This window comes from Misgurnus anguillicaudatus, chromosome 6 (assembly GCF_027580225.2).
Source record: "Misgurnus anguillicaudatus chromosome 6, ASM2758022v2, whole genome shotgun sequence".
Lineage (NCBI taxonomy): Eukaryota > Metazoa > Chordata > Actinopteri > Cypriniformes > Cobitidae > Misgurnus > Misgurnus anguillicaudatus.
Genome location: NC_073342.2, coordinates 2,316,307 through 2,332,905, shown reverse-complemented (window position 1 = coordinate 2,332,905; position 16,599 = coordinate 2,316,307). Strand labels below are relative to the sequence as shown.

At 42.9% G+C, this 16,599-nt stretch overlaps 2 protein-coding genes across 2 annotated transcripts in view; both read right to left on the bottom strand.

Annotated features, from left to right (window-relative positions):
• LOC141364415 (uncharacterized) overlaps positions 1 to 4,169 on the bottom strand; it is a 5,436-nt gene extending 1,267 nt beyond the window's left edge. Inside the window, exons 1-14 of the mRNA XM_073869105.1 lie at positions 3,896 to 4,169; positions 3,519 to 3,718; positions 3,258 to 3,358; positions 2,994 to 3,112; positions 2,733 to 2,900; positions 2,355 to 2,554; positions 2,097 to 2,197; positions 1,830 to 1,948; positions 1,574 to 1,741; positions 1,199 to 1,398; positions 951 to 1,051; positions 689 to 807; positions 428 to 595; positions 50 to 249 (exon numbers count right to left, since the gene is read on the bottom strand). Coding sequence (XP_073725206.1) covers positions 50 to 249; positions 428 to 595; positions 689 to 807; positions 951 to 1,051; positions 1,199 to 1,398; positions 1,574 to 1,741; positions 1,830 to 1,948; positions 2,097 to 2,197; positions 2,355 to 2,554; positions 2,733 to 2,900; positions 2,994 to 3,112; positions 3,258 to 3,358; positions 3,519 to 3,718; positions 3,896 to 4,102 — 2,171 coding nt within the window. The 5' untranslated portion in view covers positions 4,103 to 4,169. The remainder of the gene's footprint in view (positions 1 to 49; positions 250 to 427; positions 596 to 688; positions 808 to 950; positions 1,052 to 1,198; positions 1,399 to 1,573; positions 1,742 to 1,829; positions 1,949 to 2,096; positions 2,198 to 2,354; positions 2,555 to 2,732; positions 2,901 to 2,993; positions 3,113 to 3,257; positions 3,359 to 3,518; positions 3,719 to 3,895) is intronic.
• Positions 4,059 to 16,599, bottom strand: LOC141364232 (uncharacterized). The gene is made up of 40 exons (XM_073868344.1): positions 16,438 to 16,599; positions 16,060 to 16,259; positions 15,886 to 15,986; positions 15,621 to 15,739; positions 15,363 to 15,530; positions 14,988 to 15,187; positions 14,740 to 14,840; positions 14,480 to 14,598; positions 14,218 to 14,385; positions 13,842 to 14,041; positions 13,581 to 13,681; positions 13,319 to 13,437; positions 13,060 to 13,227; positions 12,688 to 12,887; positions 12,427 to 12,527; positions 12,160 to 12,278; positions 11,899 to 12,066; positions 10,401 to 10,600; positions 10,140 to 10,240; positions 9,876 to 9,994; positions 9,616 to 9,783; positions 9,242 to 9,441; positions 9,010 to 9,110; positions 8,745 to 8,863; positions 8,484 to 8,651; positions 8,106 to 8,305; positions 7,872 to 7,972; positions 7,606 to 7,724; positions 7,347 to 7,514; positions 6,975 to 7,174; positions 6,727 to 6,827; positions 6,463 to 6,581; positions 6,202 to 6,369; positions 5,821 to 6,020; positions 5,560 to 5,660; positions 5,296 to 5,414; positions 5,037 to 5,204; positions 4,663 to 4,862; positions 4,415 to 4,515; positions 4,059 to 4,273 (listed from the first exon to the last, which is right to left on the bottom strand). The coding sequence occupies exons 1-40, from the start codon at positions 16,555 to 16,557 to the stop codon at positions 4,143 to 4,145; spliced, it is 5,844 nt and encodes a 1,947-aa protein (XP_073724445.1). The 5' UTR covers positions 16,558 to 16,599; the 3' UTR covers positions 4,059 to 4,142.

Sequence of the window (16,599 nt, the reverse complement as noted above, 5' to 3'; positions counted from 1 at the left end):
CAATAAGTGCCTTAAAGTACATGGTCACAAATGTAAGCGTAATACGTACATTGTGTGGAATGTGATGCAGTCGCTGTCTGATGTTGCTGTCTGGAGCATCTCTGCAGTTATGCTGGGCAGGAGAGGAATCAGTTTCTCCGTGAACCAGGAAACCCAGTCTACTCTCAAGAACTGTGTAAAATGGAGACTGATGATGGCAAAGGTCCGATTCATCATGATGTTCCTCACCACCGGATGGATTTCCAAAGCCTTGAGGAAATGCCAGACACAAAAGAACATCAACAGACCTGGTACAAATTCCTTTAACCATTCTGAATTTTATGCCACGTCACTTGTATCGATCAAACAGATGCAGACTTGTGCATGCTTGCGTGCATGATATTCTATAACAATGACATGCTTACCCAAGAACAAAGATTGAACATACTTGCGAATTCTGGGTGAGACCTGCTAGGAAATCATTCACGTTTTGGAATGCATCGCCATTTTCTAGACGGTCAAATACCATGGTGATCATGTCTGGGTTGTTCAGTGCTCCAGATTTGACCGTAAGTTGAACAGCTTGGAAAGCACTCAGAAAGTCCAGTGCCTCAAACTGATGGGGGAAAAACAAACAAAAGGTTGCAGACTGAGAATGGACACCAGGACAGAGTCACAGAAAAAATTGTGCAGCACATCAAGACCTTACATTGGAAAAGTTCGCATTGAGCAGTAGCAGATCTTGGAATGCCACGTAGACTGAGAATTTACCAAAGTTCACATCAAGCCAGGCTCTGAGACTGCTGGTGTCTGACCCACAGGTTGAGCCTGCAACAATGCCATGCAGGAGAGACTCATTGAGAGAGAAACAGCAATCATGACACGCAAAGCACAGTTATGCCTTTAAGGCACAAGAAGCAATTCAAACAAACAAATTGAGGCCGGGAAAAAGTTCAATCAAATAGACTTACCTGATCCTGTGGTGTGTTTCAGATGATCCACCAGAACAATTGTATGTTCCTGCTGTCTCTCCAGTGACATTTGTTCAAAAACGCTGCTAAGACCCTCAACGCTACATTGGAAATGTAAAATTGAAAGGTAAGATAGAGGACAATTTTGCCTGCTTTAAGTGACTGACTAAAACACCTTGAGACAAGGCACCTAACGGGACAATAAATGCATTATAGTACATGGCCAACAATGTGAGCATACTACGTACATTGCGTGGAATGCGTTGCAATCACCGTAGGATGTTGCTGTCTGGAGCATCTCTGCAGTTATGCTGGGCAAGAGAGGAATCAGTTTCTCCGTGAACCAGGAAACCCAGTCTTCTCTCAAGAACTCTGTAAAATGGAGAGTGATGATGGAAAAGGTCCTATTCATCATGATGTTCCTCACCACTGGATGGATTTCCAAAACCTTGAGGAAATAACCAAACAAAAAAGAACATCAACTGACCCTGTACAAATTCCTTCAGCCCTCCTGAATTTTCTGTTGCGCCATTTGGATCGATCAAACGGATGCAGACTTGTACATGTTTGCATGCTCTTCTATTACAATGTCATGATTTCCCAAGGTCAAAGAAAGAACATACCTGCAAATTCTGGGTGAGACCTGCCAGGAAATCATTCACATTCTGGAACGCATCACCATTTTCTAGATGGTCAAATACCATGGTGATCATGTCTGGGTTGTTCAGTGCTCCAGAGTCCACTGTCAGCTTACCAACTTGGGAAGCGCTCAGAGAGTCCAGTGCTTCAAACTAATTGGAAGAAACGAAAGGTTGCAGACTGAGCATGGACATGAGAATAGCGTCACTAAAATAATTATGCAGCAAATTAAAGCCTTACATTGGAAAAGTTCGCATTGAGCAGTAGCAGATCTTGGAAAGCCACGTAGACTGAGAATTTACCAATGTTCAAATCAAGCCAGGCGCTGAGACTACTGGTGTCTGACCCGCAGGTTGAGCCTGCAACAATGCCACGCAGGGGAGACTCGTTGAGAGAGAAACAGCAATCATGACAAGCAAAGCATAGTAATGCCTTTTAACGCAAAATAAGCTATTTAAACAAGCAACAATAAAGAGACCAGGAAAAAGTTTAATCAACTAGACTTACCCGACCCGCCGGTGTGTTTCAGATGATCCACCAGCACAAGTGTGAGCTCCTGCTGTCTCTTCAGTGACATCTGGTCAAAGACGCTGCTAAGACCCTCAACGCTACATTGGAAATGTAAAGTAAAAAGGTAAGGTAGATGCCTACTTTGCCTTTTAAATGACTAACTAAAACAGCTAACGACGAGGCATCATGTTTTACTGACAATGGCACAATAAGTGCATTAAAGTACATGGCCAGTAATTTAAGCGTATTACGTACATTGTGTGGAAAGCGAAGCAGTCGCCAACTGAAGTTGATGTCTGAAGCATCTCTGCAGTTATGCTGGGCAAGAGAGGAATCAGTTTCACCGTGAACCAGGAAACCCAGTCTTCTCTCAAGAACTCTGTAAAATGGAGACTGATGATGGCAAAGGTCCGATTCATCATGACGTCCCTCACCACCGGATGGATTTCCAAAGCCTTGAGGAAATGGCAAACACGAAAGAACATCAACAGACCCGGTACAAATTCCTTCAGCCCTCCTGAATTTTCTGCCATGTAATTTATATCCATTAAACGAATGCAGACTTGTGCATACTTGCATGCCTGCTATTCAATTACAATGACATGCTTACCTAAGATCAAATATTGAACATACCTGTGAATTCTGGGCGAGACCTGCCACGAAATCATTCACGTTCTGGAACGCATCGTCATTTTCTAGATGGTCAAATACCATGGTGATCATGTCTGGGTTGTTCAGTGCTCCAGAGTTCATCGTAAGTTGAGCAACTTGGGAAGTGCTCAGAAAGTCCATTGCCTCAAACTGATGGGGGAAAAACAAACGAAAGGTTTCGAATTGAGCATGGACACCAGGAAACAGTCACCGAACAAATTGTTCAGCAAATCAAGGCCTTACATTGAAAAAGTTCGCATTGAGCAGTAGCAGATCTTGGAATGCCACGTAGACTGAGAATTTACCAAAGTTCATATCAAGCCAGGTGCTGAGGCTGCTGATGTCTGACCCGCAGGTTGAGCCTGCAACAATGCCATGCAGGTTAGACTCATTAAAAGAGAAACAGCAATCATGACAACACAGCACAGTAATGCCTTTTAATGCAAAGGAAGCATTTCAAACAAGCAAAATTGGAGGCCAGGAAAAAGATTAATCAATTAGACTTACCCGATCTTCCAGGGTGTTTAAGATGATCCACCAGAACAAGTGTGAGCTCCTGCTGTCTCTCCAGTGACATCTGGTCAAAGACGCTGCTAAGACCTTCAACGCTACATTGGAAATGTAAAATAAAAAGGTAAGATAGATGTCAGTTTTGCCTGCTTTAAGTGATTGACTAAAACATCTTGAGACAGGGCACCATGATTTTAATGACAATGGACCAATTAGTCCATTAAAGTACATGGCCAGCAATGTTAGCATACTACGTACATTGCGTGGAATGCAATGCAGTCGCCATATGATGTTGCTGTCTGGAGCATCTCTGCATTTATGCTGGGCAGGAGAGGAATCAGTTTCACAGTGAACCAGGAAACCCAGTCTACTCTCAAGAACTGTGTAAAATGGAGACTGATGATGGCAAATGTCCGATTCATCATGATGTCCCTCACCACCGGATGGATTTCCAAAGCCTTGAGGAAATGACCAAACACAAAAAAACATCAACAGACCGGTACAAATTCCTTCAGCCCTCCTGAATTTTCTGCTGCATTGTCTGTATCAACAAACAAATGCAGACTTGTGCATACTTGCATGCATGCTGTTCTATTACAATGACATGCTTACCTAAGAACAAATATTGAACATACCTGTGAATTCTGGGTGAGACCTGCCAGAAAATTATTCACGTTCTGGAACGCATTGGCATTTTCTAGATGGTCAAATACCATGGTGATCATGTCTGGGTTGTTCAGTGCTCCAGAGTTCACTGTAAGTTGTGCAACTTGGGAAGCACTCAGAAGGTCCAGTGCCTCAAACTGATGGGGGAAAACAAATGAAGGTTGCAGACTGAGCATGGACACCAGAATACAGTCACAGAATAAACTGTGCAGCACATCAAGGGCTTACATTGGAAAAGTTTGCATTGAGCAGTAGCAGATCTTGGAATGCCACGTAGACTGAGAATTTACCAAAGTTCACATCAAGCCAGGCTCTGAGACTGCTGGTGTCTGACCCGCAGGTTGACCCTGCAACAGTGCCACGCAGGAGTGATTCATTGAGAGAGAAACAGCAATCATGACAGGCACAGTCATGCCTTTAAGGCACAAGAAGCAATTCAAACAAACTTAAATCAAGATCCAGGAAAAAGTTCAATCAACTAGACTAACCCGATCCACCTGTGTGTTTCAGATGGTCCACCAGAACAAATGAGAGATCCTGCTGTTTCTCCAGTGACATCTGGTCAAAGATGCTGCTAAGACCCTCAACGCTACATTGGAAGTGTAAAATTAAAAGGTTAGACAGATGCCAATTTTGCCTGCTTTAAGTGAATGACTACAACACCTCGAGACAAGGCAACAAACAGGGCAATAAGTGCATTAAAGTACATGGCCAAAAATGTGAGCATACTACGTACATTGCCTGGAATGCGTTGCAGTCGCTGTAGGATGTTGCTGTCTGGAGCATCTCTGCAGTTATGCTGGGCAAGAGAGGAATCAGTTTCACGGTGAACCAGGAAACCCAGTCCCCTCTCAAGATCTCTGTAAAATGGAGACTGATGATGGCAAAGGTCCGATTCATCATGATGTCCCTCACCACTGGATGGATTTCCAAAACCTTGAGAAAATGACCAAACACAAAAGAAAATCAACACACCCGGTACAAATCGTTCAGCCCTCCTAAATTTTATGCCTTGCTATTTGGATCGATCAAACGGGTGCAGCCTGGAACATGTTTGCATGCTCTTTTATAACAATTACATGTTTTGCCAAGATCAAAGAAAGAACATACCTGCGAATTCTGGGTGAGACCTGCCAGGAAATCATTCATGTTCTGGAACGCATCGCCATTTTCTAGATGGTCAAATACCATGGTGATCATGTCTGGGTTGTTCAGTGCTCCAGAGTCCACCGTCAGCTTAGCAACTTGGGAAGCGCTAAGAAAGTCAAGTGTCTCAAACTAATGGGGAGAAACAAACGAAAGGTTGCAGGCTGAGCATGGACACAAGGATACAGTCACAAAAAAATTGTTCACGAAATCAAGACCTTACATTCACAAAGTTCACATTGAGCAGTAGCAGATCTTGGAATGCCACGTAGACTGAGAATTTACCAAAGTTCACATCAAGCCAGGCTCTGAGACTGCTGGTGTCGGACCCACAGGTTGAGCCTGCAACAATGCCACGTAGGAAAGACTCATTAACAGAAAAACAGCAATCATGACAGGTAAAGCACAGTAATGCCTTTAAGGCACAAGAAGCAATTCAAACAAACATATATCGAGACGGGGAAAGTGTTCAATCAACTAGACTTACCTGATCTGCCGGTGTGTTTCAGATGATCCACCAGAACAAGTGTGAGCTCCTGCTGTCTCTCCAGTGACATCTGGTCAAAGACACTGCTAAGACCCCCAACACTACATTGGAAATGTATAATTAAAAGGTAAGGTAGATGCCAATTTTGCCTGCTTTAAGTGACTGACTAAAACATCTTGAGACAGGGCACCATGAATTTATTGACAATGGCACAATACGTGCATTAAAGTACATGGCAAGAAATGTTAAAGTACTACGTACATTGTGCGGAATGCAATGCAGTCGCCGTCTGATGTTGCTGTCTGGAGCATCTCAGCAGTTATGCTGGGAAGGAGAGGAATCAGTTTTACCGTGAACCAGGAAACCCAGTCTACTCTCAAGAAATGTGTAAAATGGAGACTAATAATGGCAAAGGTCCGATTCATCATGATGTCCCTCACCACTGGATGGATTTCCAAAGCCTTAAGGAAATGACCAAACACAAAAGAACATCAACAGACCCTGTACAAATTCCTTCAGGTCTCCTGAATTTTCTGCCATGTCATTTGTATCGATTAAACTGATCAAACTGATTGTGCATACTTGCATGCATGCTGTTCTATTACAATGACAGGCTTACCCAAGGTCAAAGATTAAACATACCTGGGAATTCTGGGCGAGACCTGCCAGGAAATCATTTACGTTCTGGAACGCATCTGCATTTTCTAGATAGTCAAAAACCATTGTGATCATGTGTGGGTTGTTCAGTGCTCCAGAGTTCACCGTAAGTTGAGCAACTTGGGAAGCGCTCAGAAGGTCCAGTGCCTCAAACTGATGCGGGAAAAACAAACGAAAGGTTGCAGACTGAGCATGGACACTAGGACAGAGTCACAGAATAAATTGTGCAGCACATCAACGACTTACATTGGAAAAGTTCGCATTGAGCAGTAGCAGATCTTGGAATGCCACGTAGACTGAGAATTTACCAAAGTTCATATCAAGCCAGGCTCTGAGACTGCTGGTGTCTAACCCACAGGTTGAGCCTGCAACAATGCCACGCAGGAGAGACTCATTGAGAGAGAAACAGCACTCATGTCAGGCAAAGCACAGTAATGGCTTTAAGGTACAAGAAGCAATTCAAATAAACGTAAATCAAGGCAGGGAAAAAGTTCAAGCAATTAGACTAACCCGATCCACTAGTTTGTTTCCGATGGTCCACCAGAACAATTGTGAGCTCCTGCTGTCTCTCCAGTGACATCTGGTCAAAGACGCTGCTAAGACCCTCAATGCTACATTGGAAATGTAAAATTAAAAGGTAAGAAAGATCCAAAATTTGCCTGCTTTAAATTAATGACTAAAACATCTTGAGACAGGGTGCCTAATGGGACAATAAGTGCATTAAAGTACATGGCCAACAATGTGAGCATACTACGTACATTGCCTGGAATGCAATGCAGTCGTCGTAGGATGTTGCTTTCTGAAGCATCTCTGCAGTTATGCTGGGCAAGAGAGGAATCAGATTTACGGTGAACCAGGAAACCCAGTCTCCTCTCATAAACTTTGTAAAATGGAGACTGACAATGGCAAAGGTACGATTCATCATGGTGTCCCTCACCACCGGATGGATTTCCAAAGTCTTGAGGAAATGACCAAACACAAATTAACATCAACAGACCCTGTACAAATTCCTTCAGCCCTCCTGAATTTTCTGCCGCACCATTTGGATCGATCAAACAGATGCAGACTTGTACATGTTTACATGCTCTTCTATAATGACATGCTTTCCCAAGATCAAAGAAAGAACACACCTGCGAATTCTGTGTGAGACCTGCCAGGAAATCATTCACGTTCTGAAACGCATTGCCATTTTCTAGATGGTCAAATACCATGGTGATCATGTCTGGATTGTTCAGTGCTCCAGAGTCCACCGTCAGCTTAACAACTTGGGAAGCACTCAGAGAGTCTAGTGCCTCAAACTAATGGGAAAAACAAACGAAAGATTGCAGACTGAGCATGGACACCAGGATACAGTCACAGAAAAAATTGTGCACCAAATCAAGGCCTTACATTGAAAAAGTTTGCATTGAGCAGTAGCAGATCTTGGAATGCCACGTAGACTGAGAATTTACCAAAGTTTACATCAAGCCAGGCGCTTAGACTGCTGGTGTCTGACCCGCAGGTTGAGCCTGCAACAATGCCATGCAGGGGAGACTCATTGAGAGAGAAACAGCAATCATGACAAGCAAAGCACAATAATGCCTTTTAATGCAAAATAAGCAATTCAAATAAGCAAAAAATGGATGCAGGGAAAAAGTTGAATCAACTAGACTTACCTGATCTGCTGGGGTGTTTCAGATGATCCACCAGAACAAGTGTGAGCTCCTGTTGTCTCTCCAGTGACATCTGGTCAAAGACTATGCTAAGACCCTCAACGCTACATTGGAAATGTAAAATTTAAAGGTAAGATAGATGCCTATTTTGCCTGCTTTAAATGACTGACTGAAACAGCTTGAATCCTGGCATCATGTTTTTATCGACAATGGCATATAAAATAAATTAATGCATACATTGCGTGGAATGCGATGCAGTCGCCATCTGATGTTGCTGTCTGGAGCATCTCTGCAGTTATGCTGGGCAGGAGAGGAATCAGTTTCAATGTGAACCAGGAAACCCAGTCAACTCTCAAGAACTGTGTAAAATGGAGACGGATGATGGCAAAGGTCCGATTCATCATGACATCCCTCACCACCGGATGGATTTCCAAAGCCTTGAGGAAATGCAGAACACAAAAGAACATTAACAGACCTGGTACAAGTACCTTTAGTCCTCCTGAATTTTCTTCCACATCACTTGTATCGAACAAACGGATGCAGACTTGTGCATGGTTGCATGCATGCACTTCTATTATAATGAGATTCTCGCCCAAGATCAAAGATTGAACATACCTGCGAATTCTGGGTGAGACCTGCCAGGAAATCATTCACGTTTTGAAATGCATTGCCATTTTCTAGATGGTCAAATACCATGGTGATCATGTGTGGGTTGTTCAGTGCTCCAGAGTTCACCGTAAGTTGAACAACTTGGGAAGCGCTCAGAAGGTCCAGTGCCTCAAACTGATGGGGGAAAAACATACAAAAGGTTGCAGACTTGGCATGGACACCAGGATACAGTCACAGAACAAATTGTGCAGCACATGAACGACTTACATTGGAAAAGTTTCCATTGAGCAGTAGCAGATCTTGGAATGCCACGTAGACTGAGAATTTACCAAAGTTCATATCAAGCCAGACTCTGAGACTGCTAGTGTCTGACCCACAGGCTGAGCCTGCAACAATACCACGCAGAATAAACTCATTGAGAGAGAAACAGCAATCATGACAGGCAAAGCACAGTAATGCCTTTAAGGCGAAAGAAGCAATTCAAACAAACTTTAATCGAGGCCGGGGAAAAAGTTCACTCAACTAGACTTACCCGATCCGCCACTGTGTTTCAGATGATCCACCAGAATAATTGTGAGTTCCTGCTGTCTCTCCAGTGACATCTGGTCAATGACGCTGCTAAGACCCTCAACGCTTCATTGGAAATGTAAAATTAAAAGTTAAGATAGATTCCAATTTTGACTAAAAACATCTTGAGATAGGGCACCTAACGGGACAAAAACTGCATTAAAATACATGGCCAACAATGTGAGCATACTACATACATTGTATGAAATGCGATGCAGTCGCTATAGGATGTAGCTGTCTGGAGCATCTCTGCAGTTATGCTGGGCAAGAGAGGAATCAGTTTTACGGTGAACCAGGAAACCCAGTCTCCTCTTAAGAACTCTGTAAAATGGAGACTGATGATGGAAAAAGTCCGATTCATCATCATGCCCCTTACTACTGGATGGATTTCCAAAGCCTTGAGGAAATAACCAAACAAAAAAGAACATCAACAGACCGGGTACAAATTCCTTCAGCCCTATTGAAATTTCTGCCGCGCCATTTGGATGAATCAAACAGATGCAGACTTTCACATGTTTGCATGCTCTTCTATTACAATGACATGTTTTCCCAAGAAAAAAAAAGAACATACCTGAGAAATCTGCGTGAGACCTGCCAAGAAATCATTCATGTTCTCGAACGCATCGCCATTTTCTAGATGGTCAAATACCATGGTGATTATGTCTGGGTTGTTCAGGGCTCCAGAGTCCACCGTCAGCTTAGCAACTTGGGAAGCGCTCAGAGAGTCCAGTGCCTCAAACTAATGGGGAGAAACAAACGGAAGGTTACAGACTGAGCATGGACACCAGGATACAGTCACAAAAATAATTGTGCAGTACATCAAGGCCTTACCTTGGAAAAGTTTACATTGAGCAGTAGCAGATCTTGGAATGCCACGTATACTGAGAATTTACCAAAGTTCTCATCAAGCCAGGCTCTGAGACTGCTGGTGTCTGACCCACAGGTTGAGCCTACAACAATGCCATGCAGGGGAGACTCATTGTGAGAGAAACAGCAATCATGACAAGCAAAGCACAATAATGCCTTTTTACGCAAAAAAAGCAATTTAAACAAGCAAAATTGGAGGCTGGGAAAAACTGAATCACCTAGACTTACCTGATTCGCCGGTGTGTTTCAGATGATCCACCATAACAAGTGTGACCTCCTGCTGTCTCTCCAGTGATATCTGGTCAAAGACGCTGCTAAGACCCTGAACGCTACATTGGAAATGTAAAATAAAAAGGTAAGATAAATGCCTATTTTGCCTGCTTTAAATGACTGACTAAAACCTCTTGAAAGAGGGCACCATGATTTTAATGACAATGGCACAATAAGTGCATTTAAGCACATGACCAGCAATGTTAGAGTACTACGTACATTGCGTGGAATGCAATGCAGTCGCTGTCTGCTGTTGCTGTCTGGAGCATCTCTGCAGTTATGCTGGGCAGGAGAGGAATCAGTTTCACCGTGAACCAGGAAATCCAGTCTACTCTCAAGAACTGTGTAAAATGGAGACTGATGATGGCAAAGGTCCGATTCATCATGATGTCCCTCACCACCGGATGGATTTCCAAAGCCTTAAGGAAATGACCAATCACAAAAGAACATGAACAGACCTGGTACAAATTCCTTTAGCTCTCCTGAATTTTCTGTCACATCATTTGTATCTATCAAACTAATGTAGACTTGTGCATACTTGCATGTATGCTCTTCTAGGGATGTAACGGTATTATACATGTTGTGGTATTGCGGTATCAAATTTTCCCGGTAGAGCTGTGGTCAAATGATTCAGTAAAACATTAGGTCTTCCGGGCAACACGTGTAGTTTTTTTCCAAGTGGAGCAAGTGGAGGGATGCGGGAACTATAATTCCCATAATCCCATGTGTGCCACTCTGATGCCTCTCTACAAGTGGAGCGACAATGGCGGAAGCAAAAGAAACGCAAATTTTAAATCTGATGTGTGGAAAAAGTTAGCGTTCGCTGTGACAAGGTACGAGAAAGGACAAAATGTGATGGACATACAAAACGAGTGTGAGTAAATCCGTGAATGAGGAGAGTGTGTATGCGGTTTCTCAATTAGAAAGCAGCCTCCTTAGGTAGCATATGCAGGCTGCATCTGTCATTACACGCTTGGTGTATTTAAGTTAACCGAGTTTTACATCCGCAAGTCATAAGCGTGTTACAACAATATACGATTAAATAAGAATAATAGTCAACTTGAAAAATTTTAATATTCTAAAAATAAGATGATCTTCATGACGTATGCAGCCTACAAATGCAACCTATGGAGGCTGCAGACTTCCGATTGGGAAATGCACCCCTGTATCTAGGTCCAGCTACAATAAGTAAGCTGCTATTTTTATTTTTACTGGGTTGTTTTTGTTTTCAGGAATTGACCCATCTTAAAACCCATCATCTTTTCTTGATTCTACAATCACAACTGTTGCTTTCATAGGAGTACCAAGCATTAGCATTAATAATAATAATAATAATAATAATAATAAACTAGGTCAATTGAGGAAGTGACTCAATTATTAAAACCTGACTTATTAGGGGTTGTTTAAAGTTGACAAACTAAACTGAAACTTTATTATTTATTTTATTACATGGTCTAACTATTTTTGTCCTTTTTATGAAAATTGAAAACACTACACTACACTTTGTGCATTGTAATGTTCAGTCTTGTTTAAGAAACACTTATGGCAGTTTTTCCAAGTCTTCATTAGTTTTTTCCTTCTTGTAAATGTTTCAATAATTACCGTACCGTAGGCATCATATGGAAATACTACAGCACTGTGAATTTTTGATACCATTACATCCCTATGCTCTTCTATTACAATGACATGATTTCCTAAGATCAAAGATTGAACATACCTGCGAATTCTGGGCGAGACCTGCCAGGAAATCATTCATGTTCTGGAAGGCATCAGCATTTTCTAGATGATCAAATACCCTGGTGATCATGTCTGGGTTGTTCAGTGCTCCAGAGTTCACCGTAAGTTGAGCAACTTGGGAAGCGCTCAGAAGGTCTAGTGCCTCAAACTAATGGGGGAAAAACAAACGAAAGGTTGCAGACTGAGCATGGACATCAAGATACAGTCACAGAATAAATTGTGCAGCACATCAAGGACTTACATTGGAAAAGTTTGCATTAAGCAGTATCAGATCTTGGAATGCCACGTAGACTGAGAATTTACCAAAGTTCACATCAAGCCATGCTCTGAGACTGCTGGTGTCTGACCCACAGGTTGAGCCTGCAACAATTATGCCATGCAGAGGAGACTCATTGAGAGAGAAACAGCAATCATGACAGGCAAAGCACAGTAATGCCTTTAAGGCATAAGAAGCAATTCAAACAAACATAAATCGAGGCTGGGAAAGTGTTCAATCAACTAGACTAACCCGATCCACTGGTGTGTTTCAAATGATCCACCAGAACAAGTGTGAGCTCTTGCTGTCTCTCCAGTGACATCTGGTCAAAGACGCTGCTAAGACCCTCAACGCTACATTAAAAGTGTAAAATAAAATGGTAAGACAGATGCCTATTTTGCCTGCGTTAAATGAGTGACTAAAACTTCTTGAGACAGGGCACCATGATTTTATTTGTAATGGCATAGTAAGTGGATTTAAGTACATTGCCAACAATTTGAGCGTACTACGTACATTGTGTGGAAAGTGATGCAGTCGCCATATGATGTTGCTGTCTGGAGCATCTCTGCAGTTATGCTGGGCATGAGAGGAATCAGTTTCACGGTGAACCAGGAAACCCAGTCTCCTCTCAAGAACTCAGTAAAATGGAGACGGATGATGGCAAAGGTCCGATTCATCATGATGTCCCTCACCACTGGATGGATTTCCAAAACCTTGAGGAAATGACCAAACACAAAAGAACATCAACAGACCCTGTACAAATTTCTTCAGCCCTCCTGAATTTTCTGCCGCGCCATTTGGATCGATCAAACGGATGCAGATTTGTATGTTTGCATGCTCTTCTATTACAAGTCATGCCTTCCCAAGATCAAAGAGAGAACATACCTGTGAAATCTGGGTGAGACCTGCCAGGAAATCATTCACGTTCTGGACTGCATCGCCATTATCTAGATGGTCAAATACCATGGTGATCTTGTCTGGGTCGTTCAGTCCTCCAGAGTCCACCGTCAGCTTAGCAACTTGGGAAGCGCTCAGAGGGTCCAGTGCCTCAACCTAATGGGGAAAACAAATGAAAGGTTGCAGACTGAGCATGGACACCAGGATACAGTCATAGAACAAGTTGGGCAGCAAATCAAGGCCTTACATTGAAAAAGTTTGCATTGAGCAGTAGCAGATTTTGGAATGCCACGTAGACTGAGAATTTACCAAAGTTCACATCAAGCCAGGCACTGAGACTACTGGTGTCTGTCCCGCAGGTTGAACCTACAACAATGCCACACAGGGAAAACTCATTGAGAAAGAAACAGCAATCATGACAAGCTAAGTACAGTATTGCCTTTTAACGCAAAAGAAGCAATTTAAAGCAACAATGGAGGCTGGAAAAAAGTTGAATCAACTAGACTTACTTGATCTGCCGGGGTGTTTCAGATGATCCACCAGAACAAGTGTGAGCTCCTGCTGTCTCTCCAGTGACATCTGGTCAAAGACTATGCTAAGACCCTCAACGCTACATTGGAAATGTAAAATAAAAAGGTAAGATAAATGCCTATTTTGCCTGCTTTAAATGGCGGACTAAAGCAGCTTGAGACCAGGCTTCATGTTTTTATTGACAATGGCACAATGAGTCCATTAAAGAACATGGCCACCATTGTTAGCGTATTACGTACATTGTGTGGAATGCGAGGCAGTCGCCATCTGATGTTGCTGTCTGGAGCATCTCTGCAGTTATGCTGGGCAGGAGAGGAATCAGTTTCACTGTGAACCAGGAAACCCAGTCTACTCTCAAGAACTGTGTAAAATGGAGACTGATGATGGCAAAGGTTCGAATCATCATGACGTCCCTCACCACCGGATGGATTTCCAAAGTCTTGAGGAAATGCCAAACACAAAAGAACATCAACAGACCTGGTACAAACTCCTTTAACCCTCCTGAATTTTCTGCCACGTCACGTATCGATCAAACAGATGCAGACTTGTGCATGCTTGCATGCATGCTCTTCTATTACAATGGCATGCTTAACCAAGATCAAAGATTGAACATACCTGTGAATTCTGGGTGAGACCTGCCAGGAAATCATTCACATTTTGGAACGCATTGCCATTTTCTAGATGGTCAAATACCATGGTGATCATGTCTGGGTTGTTCAGGGCTTCAGAGTTCACCGTAAGTTGAGCCACTTGAGAAGCGCTCAGAAGGTCTAGTGCCTCAAACTGATGAGGGAAAAACAAATGAAAGGTTTCAGACTGAGCATGGACCCCAGGATACTGTCACAGAATAAATTGTGCAGCACATCAAAGGACTTACATTGGAAAAGTTTGCATTGAGCAGTAGCAGATCTTGGAATACCACGTAGACTGAGAATTTACCAAAGTTCATATCAAGCCAGGCTCTAAGACTGCTGGTGTCTGACCCACAGGTTGAGCCTGCAACAATGCCATGCAGGAGAGACTCATTGAGAGAAAAACAGCAAACATGACAGGCAAAGCACAGTAATGCCTTTAAGGCACAAGAAGCAATTCAAACATAAATCGAGGCCAGGAAAAGGTTCAGTCAACTAGACTTACCCGATCCGCCGGTGTGTTTCAGATGATCCACCAGAACAATTGTGAGCTCCTGCTGTCTCTCCAGTGACATCTGGTCAAAGACGCTGCTAAGACCCTCAACGCTACATTGGAAATGTAAATTAAAAAGGTAAGATAGATGCCTATTTTGCCTGCTTTAAGTGACTGACTAAAACATCTTTAGACAGGGCACCTAACAGGACAATGAGTGCATTAAAGTACATGGCCAACAAGTTGAGCATACTACGTACATTGCGTGGAATGTGATGCAGTCACCGTAGGTTGTAGCTGTCTGGAGCATCTCTGCAGTTATGCTGGGCAAGAGAGGAATCAGTTGCACGGTGAACCAGGAAACCCAGTCTTCTCTCAAGAACTCTGTCAAATGGAGACTGATGATGGCAAAGGTCCGATTCATCATCATGTCCCTCACCACTGGATGGATTTCCAAAGCCTTGAGGAAATGACCAAACACAAAAGAACATAAACAGACACGGTACAAATTCCTTCAGCCCTCCTGTATTTTCGGTTGCGCCATTTCTATCGATCAAACAGATGCAGACTCTTACATGTTTGCATGCTCTTCTATTACAATGACATGCTTTCCCAAGATAAAAGAAAGAACATACCTGCGAATTCTGGGTGAGACCTGCCAGGAAACCATTCACGTTCTGCAATGCATCGCCATTTTCTAGATAGTCAAATACCATGGTGATCATGTATGGGTTGTTCAGTGCTCCAGAGTCCACTGTCAGTTTAGCAACTTGGGAAGCGCTCAAAGAGTCCAGTTCCTCAAACTAATGGGGAGAATCAAACGAAAGGTTGCAGACTGAGCATGGAAATGAGGATAGTCACAGAAATAATTGTGCAGCAAATTAAAGCCTTACATTGGAGAAGTTCGTATTGAGCAGTAGAAGATCTTGGAATGCCACGTAGACTGAGTATTTACCAAAATTCACATCAAGCCAGGCACTAAGACTGCTGGTGTCTGACCCGCAGGTTGAGCCTGCAACAATTTCACACAGGGGAGACTCATTGAGAGAGAAACAGCAATCATGAAAAGCAAAGCACAGTAATGGCTTTTAACACAAAAGAAACAATTTAAACAAGCAAAAATGGAGGCCAGGAAAAAGTTGAATCAACTAGATTTACCTGATTCGCTCATGTGTTTCAGATGATCCACCAGAACAAGTGTGAGCTCCTGCTGTCTCTCCAGTGACATCTGGTCAAAGACGCTGCTAAGACCCTCAACGCTACAATGGAAATGTAAATTAAAACGATAAGTGCATTAAAGTACATGGCCAGCAATGTTAGAGTACTACGTACATTGCGTGGAATGCGATGCAGTTGCCGTCTGATGTTGCTCTCTGGAGCATCTCTGCAGTTATGCTGGGCAGGAGAGGAATCAGTTTCACTGTGAACCAGGAAATCCAGTCTCCTCTCAAGAACTCTGTAAAATGGAGACTGATGATGGCAAAGGTCTGATTCATCATGATGTCCCTCACCACGGGATGGATTTCCAAAACCTTGAGGAAATGCAGAACACAAAAGAACATCAACAGACCTGGTACAAATACCTTAAACCCTCCTGGATTTTCTGCCATGTCATTTGTATCGATCAAACGAATGCAGACTTGTGCATACTTGCATGCATGCTCTTCTATTACAATGACATGCTTACCCAAGATCAAAGAATAAACATACCTGCGAATTCTGTTCTAGAGCTGCCAGGAATTCATTCACGTTCTGAAACGCATCGCCATTTTCTAGATGGTCAAGTACCATGGTGATCATGTCTGGGTTGTTCAAGGCTCCAGAGTCCATTGTAAGTTGAGCAACTTGGGAAGTGCTCAGAAGGTGCAGTTC